At 40.5% G+C, this 9,685-nt stretch overlaps 1 protein-coding gene across 1 annotated transcript in view; it reads left to right on the top strand.

Annotated features, from left to right (window-relative positions):
* Positions 1-2,830: 2,830 nt before the first annotated feature.
* Positions 2,831-9,685, top strand: part of FAM214A (family with sequence similarity 214, member A) — a gene marked incomplete at its 5' end in the record, with an annotated part of 17,768 nt that continues 10,913 nt past the window's right edge. The window contains 6 exons of the mRNA XM_009077132.1: positions 2,831-3,015; positions 3,847-4,049; positions 4,503-4,628; positions 4,899-6,750; positions 7,442-7,558; positions 9,052-9,131. Of these exons, the coding sequence (XP_009075380.1) occupies positions 2,831-3,015; positions 3,847-4,049; positions 4,503-4,628; positions 4,899-6,750; positions 7,442-7,558; positions 9,052-9,131 (2,563 nt within the window). The remainder of the gene's footprint in view (positions 3,016-3,846; positions 4,050-4,502; positions 4,629-4,898; positions 6,751-7,441; positions 7,559-9,051; positions 9,132-9,685) is intronic.

Below are 9,685 nucleotides of genomic sequence, written 5' to 3'. Positions count from 1 at the left end.
ATAGAAGGTCTACTGCATCACGTGGCAAGCTGCTAATGTCAATTAAAGGGCATGTCTATTTTACTGTTGCTTGCCATTTAAAACTCTCCAGTGTAAATTTTCAGGTATATAACATCTGACTGTGCACATACAGATCTTGATCAAGCTCTCTACTTTTTTTTCTTAAAAGCCATAGCTGGTTTTGCATATTTTAACTTAAAATGATTCCTCTTGCACATTTTCTTAAGGATGGATTAGCTTTGTCTAGTCTGCTAAGCATGATACAGTTGCTTGCCATTTAAAACTCTCCAGTGTAAATTTTCAGGTATATAACATCTGACTGTGCACATACAGATCTTGATCAAGCTCTCTACTTTTTTTTCTTAAAAGCCATAGCTGGTTTTGCATATTTTAACTTAAAATGATTCCTCTTGCACATTTTCTTAAGGATGGATTAGCTTTGTCTAGTCTGCTAAGCATGATACAATTCTTGTTTAATTTCACTCCTTACACTTTCTAGATTTTTGGAACTTTTATGTCAGAGTAGGCAAAATACTCCAGTAGTGATCCTTCCTGCTGTGGCTTTCTTGAAATTACCATGGCCTTTGGACATACAAAGATGAGCTTAGCAGCTAGATAATGCTGCAGTTATTTTTTTTGTCTGTTGTATATCCAAATCCTTTTCAGAGTCTTCCCAAATTCCATTTCCTATTCTTAAGTATGACTTACCTATTGTTCAACAGACTTTCAGCTAAAAACAAAAATTGCAGGTGCCTAATTTTGCAGGTGACTCATATCACTACCTAAGTGTCTCATCTCTGTTATTTACCACTCCTTTAATCTTTCATGCACCCTTTATTAGTCATGTTCTGCCATCCGTCAGGTGAATGACCATTTTAACCTATGCCAGATGAATTAATGTATTGTTCACGTGCCATATGGAGTCCTCCAGGGTAATTCATCTGTCCTGGCTTTTCTTCTGCCTGAGGGCAGGCAGTGGCCAGATGAATTGTCCTGGCAGCACCTTGTTCTTCCAGGGCCTGCAGTCCCCTCCTGGTCGGGTGCTCTCCAGGTTGGGGGCCAGCAGCTGGCTCAGGTGGCTGTTTCAGGTGAGCTGTCCCCAGAGCATGGAGCCACAGGGTTTGTGCTGGTTGTGGTAGACGAGCACCTGGCACCTTTTCATAGATGTTTGCCTGCAGGTGTGGCATGTGCAGTGTGGGTCAGCAGTGCTGAACCACTGGCTGCATCTGCTGTGGATGAGTGTGGGGACACGGTGAGAAGAGGGGCCAAGTTATAGACTGTCCCTGCCACCCAAACCAGCTCTGTAAGTGCTGTGAAAAGTGGGGAGTGGAGGGGAAGACTCAGTCAAGATAAAGGCTCCTGTGCAATGAACATTGTTCCCTGGCAGTGGGCTGACTTCTCTTATTTCCCTTCTGCAGGTCCCTCAAAATAGGCTGTAAGCCCTGAGGTCCATGGTGTACAAGCCTGGGCTAGGCAAATATGTGCATGCAAAAGCTAGTTTTACACACTTTGCAATTTGCATATGCAGATAATTGCACATTTAATTGGAGCTTTTGTTTCAAGCATCCATCCTCGTATGCATCTCTCAAGTCTGCTTGCTATGTTTGCCAAATGCTCTGCTATTAGGGAACGAAGATAAAGACTTCTGAAAGGTATTTTATGCATGCTAATTGAAACACAAACAGAAATTAACTCTGTCCCTGTGGCAGTTTTGTTTTGGTGGATGACAGAGGACATTTAAGCTAAAATTGTGAAGATGTCATGTGCTTTTGTTCTCCTAAAGCATAAAAATGAAGGTGAGGAACTGCTGGCAGCTTTGCCTCCACCTGCTTTTCTTTGCTGCTCTTAAAATAGGCTTTGAAGTGAATATTTTAGCTTTCTTGGACAAGAGATTTCTGTAACCTCTTCAGTAACTAAATAATTGTGAAACTTGAAGTGTTTTGAAGCAGAGGGGGGAATGACAAGATCTGGCTTCACTTAAATCTGTTTGAATGACGTGTGACATCCTCGTGATGAGGGAGGAGGAGGAGAAGGGTTCTCTTCAAAACACCATAAAATGGTGCATCCTATCTGTGTGAACTGAGTGTGCCAGGGTACTTCATGAAGAGTAGTGCCAGCTGCTGCTTTGTCTGCAGAGACTTGTTGAGTTTTAATTCTTTGCACAAGTTTAGACTGACCATGGTACAAAACAATGAATGCTCTGTATGTTTCTTGGGAACAATTCCTATGTGTTAATGGTAACTGAAAATGGACCTCTTTAGTAAGCCTTGCTCTCAGCTGGAGGGACTCACAATAAAAATCTTAAGGAACATTGTGTCCCACTTTTTCTCTAATAGAAGTAATTATTTCTTCTTTTCTTCTTCAATTTTTTTATCTTTTTGATGATATATTGTGGCTTCTCTTTCCATCTGTCACATGTTACTGACAATGTCGAGTTACACTATCATCAGACTTCTCCCACTACAGCTCAGGAAGCCTTTTGTTTTCTAGAGAATCTGTAGAAACACAAACAGTTGTTTCTGAGCAATGCTGAAATCTGGTGCATTGACCAGTTACTGTGTGAAGCTTTGTCTTCTTGCTACTAACCAGTTACTATGTAAAGCTTCGTCTGCTTTTAGTGACAATGTTATGAGAAGATGGGGAGGGTTGTTTTGTGGTGGTACAGTGAGGAATGGTGGACTTAATGGAGAGTGCAGCCAGTCTGATCCAGAGATCCATTTCCCGTAGCTCTCATTTGAAGTGTAAATTGAAACAAGTTGCAGGGTCAGCCAACAATTGAAAGCTTGTTATGCAGCAGATGTCACTAATGTTTGTCTTTTTGAAATGACAGATACTTTGGATGAATACTTTGAGTACGAAGCTGAGGAGTTCCTGGTCTCCTTGGCCTTGCTGATCACTGAAGGTCGGACACCAGAGTATTCCATCAAGGGCAGGACAGAGGGCTTTCATTGCCCACCAGCACAATCAAGTCAGCCACCAACAACTAAGCATGAATGCAGCGACAAAGTGGCTCAGGTATGATGGTACCCATTTCAGCTCTCATGGTGTGCATCATTGCTACCATGGTTAAACTCAGCCAAGAACCCCACAGTGGATTCACAGTTAAGCATCATCTGTCAGTCCTGCATTTAAACGAGTATGTAATTCAGTCTCCTGCTAATAATAGATCTGTCCTTAAAATGAGAGATCATTAAGCCTTTTATGCTTGAACATGAAATTCTGCACGACTACCTGAATGCAGTACCTATTTGAGTCTTTATTATGCAAATGACAAGTGCTATACTTAGAGTTTTTGGTCTGGGGTTTCTTTGGAGAAAATGTAGGCTGACTTGCCTAACTTTTTGCTTTTCCAGGTATTCTTGAAAAGTTAGTGATCCCAAAAACACGAGCACATCAAATGTAGCCAGGCTGTTTGGGAGTAAGGTTGGAGCATTCACTCTCTGAAGCAAAAGTTCTTAAGTGTTGTAGGAATTTAAATTATATTCGTGCAGATGTTAGACTGCTCCAAGACACAGAATTTAAAAAGATACTGCTTGAGTGTGTCTGTCCAAGAGGATGCCTTGTGAAGAGAGAACTGCAAGGTAGCAAAGTGTAATGATTGGGGAAATGTATTTTTATGAGCTTTTTAACTTTTCTATAGAAGCTTCTTAAATGGCAGCTGTAAAGGACTTGTTAATTATTTTTTCATTTAATAGCTCTGGAATCTTATCTCTGGTTTGGTGAAACCTGATTTACAGAATTTGACCCTTACCTTTTTCTAGTAATTTGAAATATGCTTTTAAATTAGATTTAAATCTGGCTGGTATTTTTATGGCTTGTGTATGTTGACATTTTTGTTTCCCTCAGTGTCGTCAGGCCAGGCGAACCAGATCTGAGGTTATGCTACTGTGGAAGAACAATATTCCAATCATGGTAGAAGTGATGCTACTTCCAGACTGTTGCTATAGTGATGAAGGGCCCACCACTGAGGGGAATGATTTAAATGATCCTGCAATTAAACAAGATGCATTGCTGTTAGAAAGGTGGATTTTGGAGCCAGTTCCTCGACAGTAAGTTGGATATTAGGATTAGCTGATAGTTGCAAGAATTTTGTCATATTAAAGTCCTTAAAGTAATTGATTAGTGGTTTTGCACTGACCCTTTGCCATGAGGACTGATCTAAAAAAACCCACTGTTTACTAGTGAAATCTAAGCATCTCAATTTTAGTCTTCCTGCACTCAAACTTTCTGCAGTGCACATTGTGCAATGCAGAATATGAAATTCTCCTAGCTGAAAATAGCCATTTTAATGTGTTTAACATTTGTTATGTTAAATTGTGTAAATTTTAATGTGTATAAAAACAAACCAGGCTCTGGAATCTTCAGAATGTTTGAGGATTTTCATTGTTTTTCTTGATTCAGCTGTGTTTTATTTTCTGACCGAAGATCTGAAAATGTTCTAGTTCTAGTAGTTCTCTGTATATTCTTACCAACACTCGTCTGTTTCTCTTTGAACTCCTTAGGAGTGGAGATCGATTTATTGAAGAGAAAACCCTTTTGTTGGCTGTTCGCTCCTTTGTTTTCTTCTCTCAGCTGAGCGCGTGGCTGAGTGTTTCACATGGTGCTGTTCCCCGAAACATCCTGTACAGGTACGTCTGGAATGGAAAATAACTCATTAGCTGCTTGCAGATTGTTGCAGCTTGTCTTTAAATCATTCTTCTCTCCTGCTTTCCTGTTTGCTTTTAGAAGGTACCACGTTGTTGGCCCAGTACTCTGGTGGTTCTATAGGATTTGTGTACTTTGCAGAGCACAGCAGTGGCTGATGTCTCTGGTGCTTTATGTTAGACATTTGTATTATGCATTAGATAATTAAAGACTTAATTAGCCGTTTCTGTAAATGCCCTTCTGTCCTGTTCCAGGGTAAGCGCTGCAGATGTGGACTTGCAATGGACGTTCTCCCAGACACCCACTGAGCATGTCTTTCCTGTTCCTAATGTTTCTCACAATGTGGCCTTGAGAGTCAGCGTCCAGTCCTTGCCCAGACAATCCAACTACCCAGTTTTGACCTGTAGTATTCACACCAACCTTAGCTTTTACGAGAAGCGAATGCAGGAACGTAAGTTACATCAGCACAGCGATTCCAGCGCTGCACAGCAGTGCAGTACTGCCAGTCCGCAGCGTTTTCGTGGGAAACAGGCATGGACAATGACACCTGAAAGCTTACTGAATGGAAAAAAGATGCCTGAATTTACTACATCTATCAGAAATTTAAAACTTTATCCATCTCTCAGGCTTGGATCTGACTTTGGGGCATCGCAGTCAAAAGTTCAGTGCTATAATGCTACAGCAGACAGTAAGACACAATCTCGTGAAACACCAGTCAGAACTTTTAAATCCTTTTCTCTAGTTGATTCCCGTGTTTCAAATAGTCATTGCTCTCATCAGCCCACAGGAGAAACCAATCCTTTGATAGGCTCTTTACTTCAAGAGCGGCAAGAAGTCATTGCAAGGATTGCTCAGCACTTGATTCACTGTGATCCAGCTACTTCTCCAGTTGTTGCTGGACGTCCATTCAGCGCACGTGAAAACAGCTCGACCACACCCAAAGCTTTTCGAAGTACTTACGAAGATGAAAACTTGCCAAGGAAAGGCAAGGAAACCTCCCCTGTTTCTGTTGCCAAGTTAGACAATGCAATACAGGAAGATGGAGGTGAAGGCAAAAGTAGAGCAGTACCAGAGGTCACACTGCTCAACGCCCGAGTTCCAGTGAACCACTGTGGCCGTCAGTCAGCAGGAGAGAGTAATCCCCTGATCGATTCTCTGCTCCAGGAGAGGCAGGAGGTAATAGCAAGGATTGCCCAACACTTGATTCATTGTGATCCAGCTACTTCTCATGTTGCTGGGCATCCATTCAAAGTGCATGAGGCTAGCCCAGTTACTTCAAAAATTTTCCGAAGCACATATGAAGATGAAAATTTGCTGAAGAAAGGCAAGGAACCGTCTTCTGTTTCTTTTGCTAAATCCAATTTTTCTTTGTTGGAAGACAGCAGTAAATCAGGGACAAAGACACCTGATACTCCTATCAGTCCTTCTAGGTTTGATGGAGAATTGAAGACTTCTCTGAAACTCCAAGCAAGAAGAAAATTGGTTTTAGCAAAACCCAGTGAAGATGTCCAAAATGCATTTCATCAGACTTCAAATAAATCTTCTCATGCATTCACTAACATTCACACATCATCATCGTGTGTTAAAGAAAAGAAACCCGAATTTCCAGATAAATTGGATATGATACATTCTGGTTATGCACAGAAAGACCACATAACCAACAGAACTAAACAGGGTTCAAATTCCAGCAACAATGATGAACAGATTTGCACAAATAAACTGAAAGAAAGAACAGTTGTTGCTGAGAACAATGGCATGGACAGTTTTAACAATTTACAGATAGATAAATGCAAAATAATTGAAGGTACAAAAAAAGCAACTGTGATGCCGATATCTGACTCTTTGCACAAAAGTGAGCTCAAGTGTTTCGATAAAGACTCAAAAACCCCAAATATTTATGAGCAAAACACTCAGCTTGTTAGTATTGAAAATTATTTAAATAAAGACCATGACAGTTTCAAAAACAAAACCAAACAAGATAAAACAAAAACTGCACATGATGAGAATGAAGACCCAACGGGCCTCGATTTTCAAAGCACTTCTCAAAAGAAACCTACAGAAGACAATGGAGTTAAGTGTGAGCGGCAGAAGAACCCAGACATACAGGTAAATACATAGGGGAACAAACTTTTTCCTATACCTGCTCTCAGTCAGATAGTTTGTACCCTATATCTGCTGAGGACCAATATGAAGAGGGATTTAAGTCTGATCTCATAGGAAACAGCGTGTTACTTTTGTCATTTTGGTCTGAAATAACTCAGTAAGGATTTCTTTGCAGAAAGGGAAGTTAGACATTGGAACAGGCTGCCCAGGGAGGTGGTGGAGTCACTGTCCCTGGAGGTCAGGAAATTACTGGATGTGGCACTTACTGCCATGGTCTAGTTGACAAGGTGAATGGTCAAAGGTTCAACTCGATCATGATGGTCTTTTCCAACTTAAATGATTCTGTGGTTCTGTAGCTTGGTCAGTAGTACCCTCCCTATACCTTCATAAGTTTAACATTGAGAAAAACACTGCTCATGGTGATAGCATTGTAAACAACAGTTTCCATATGCAGTGAGGCATCCTGGGTTTTTTATAGATACACCAGTGTCTGAGTATGGTATGTGATGTGTAGTGAGCAATCTGTGTAATTGTAAGTTGAGTCAAGGGGGATTTGTCCTGAATGTTTCGTAACATACTAGTGTGATGCAGATCCACCTGGGTCAGGAGTCTTCTCTGTTACATCAAACAAGTATTATCAGGATAGACCATTGAAATATGCCATTGATAACTGAGTACTTTGTTTTGCTGGCAGAAAGCACCGTCTCTAAAACACACAAATGTATGGCGGAAACATAATTTTCGGTCCCTGGATGGCACTTCAACCAAGGCTTTTCATCCCAGAACTGGATTACCTCTGCTTTCAAGTCCTGTAAGTTATTGTTGAAATTATCCTTTAACTGAGAAAGGGAATATTTTGTTCTTCTAATACCTGTGTGTGGTATAAAATTTGACAACATACTTAGATGAAGTGCACGTGTTTACTATGTGTCCTAGTGAATACTCTTGTGAGTGTGTCCTGGGTTGCAGTGTGGGGGGTATCCATGGTATGTATTCTATTATCATCTCCACAAGCTGTTAAACAGGTGGGGCAGTGATCGTTATCACCTTGTCCCTCCCTCAGGGGGCTGTCTCTGATTAAGGGCTGTCAAGGACCCATGCATGACACATCCTCCCAGTGATCCTTATCCCTTGTCCCATGGTGAGGGGACTCACCCCAGGGGTGGGGAGCCAAACATGCTCACAGGGATAGAAGCTGGGGTTTGGACCAGCACAGGTAGCCCTTTGGCTGCTGGATTCCCAGAGGACAAGAGCTGCTGCTGGACCTTCAGGAGAGAACCCATCACTCCAGGAGCACTGCAGCCACCATTTAATCGTACTACTACTACACCCTGACTGACAAGGTGTCAGGTTACTTTCTGGCTCTGTCAGGTTATGTTCTGACTCTGTCAGGGTTTTTTTTGTACTGTTGCATTTGTGTTGTTTCGTTGTGTTGCTCATATTAAATTGTACTTCTGACTCAGAGTCTCTCACCGGTTTGCTTTTCAAACCAGCACAGAGTGGCAATGAACACTTAAAGGAGAGTTAATGAAACTGAACAATTGTTTTGAAAAAGAAAATATTAAAGAGGTAGTTGTTGTCCTATCAAGATTAAGAAAATGTGGCATTAGAAAATCTGTGGAAAAATGCTTTGGTGCTATTTTAGAGCACAAAAGAAGGCATTTTGAAGATTAGTGTTCTGAGTGTAAGTTAACATTTTTTTCATTTGAGTTTTTGTGTGAGTTTTTAATACCTGATTGCCTATTATGCCAAAGCTTCTGTTTCTGTGAACAGTTTGTACTGTACATTCCTCAGCAATCAGAGATGTCATTGAATGACTTAGTGATACAAAGCTGCTGTGATAAGACAGACATTGGGGAAGTGTCACAGTTCTTGGTAGGTTGTTGGGAGTTTTAAAGAAACAGGTAGTCCCAATTAAAACTACTGAAGTAGTGATGTTCTATATTCAACACATATGCTTTACTTTACTCTTCAGTGCCTGTAAAGGCTGTCATATTTTCAGACAAAATTGGTTGGAAATTGTTACAACATCTTTATTAGTAATGTTCTGTACTGTTCCAAAGAGACATCAGCCTCTTGGATGTCTTTAAAGTACTTCCTGTTAATTAGAATTTACTGTCTCATCATTTATAATTCTAGAATCTTCTTCACTAAGTTTAAAATGTATTTTATTCATTACTCTCTTCTGCTCTGTTTTTATAATTTTGTAACATCATGAAAATTCTTAGCAAGATCTGCTTACTTGGCAAAATTGCTTGTACTAGCAGTTCAGATTTCAAATTAACATCTTCTTTCCTTCTTGAGGTTCCTCAAAGGAAAACACAGTCTGGGTGCTTTGATCTGGATTCATCACTGCTGCAGTTGAAAGGTCTGTCTGCAAGAAGGTATGTTTTATTTACCAGAAACATGAAGAATTTTGAGGGGTGTATACAATGTATATAGAATACCTATGGGCAACAATAAAGCACATTGAAAAGCCAAAAGTTGCTTTTCAAAAGGATCCTTATTTTGATATAAGGCTCAGCAGTCAAGTTGCCCAGGGAGTTTCAAGGTTAACACAGCTCTGGGACAAAGCCATGGTGTGAGAGCTGCTGCCAGAATGAATACTGTCCCGTGCAGGGACAAAGCCATGGTGTGAGAGCTGCTGAATACTGTCCCGTGCAGGGAAGTTATGCTGTCAGATACTCTTGAATTTTCAAACAGAAAGGATAGAAATTGTTGATTCTTTTACAAATATGTGGTTTTTTGTGTCATATTTTGTTCTTGGTGTTGAACAGGTTAAGTATTTTGCCTTAACTTGTTCAGAGAACTAAACTTTTAAAAAGGGCCAACCAGGACCTTTTATATGTTAATACATGTAACATAAGCAGCTTTTAGTGTGGTAGTTTGATGTTGAAATCTTCAGGATATGAGACAGAAGTATCTGCATGCAAGAGAA

This window comes from Acanthisitta chloris, unplaced genomic scaffold (assembly GCF_000695815.1).
Source record: "Acanthisitta chloris isolate BGI_N310 unplaced genomic scaffold, ASM69581v1 scaffold22276, whole genome shotgun sequence".
In the NCBI taxonomy this organism is placed as follows: domain Eukaryota; kingdom Metazoa; phylum Chordata; class Aves; order Passeriformes; family Acanthisittidae; genus Acanthisitta; species Acanthisitta chloris.
Note: the sequence above shows the minus strand (reverse complement) of the source record. Positions and strands in the feature narration are given on the sequence as shown.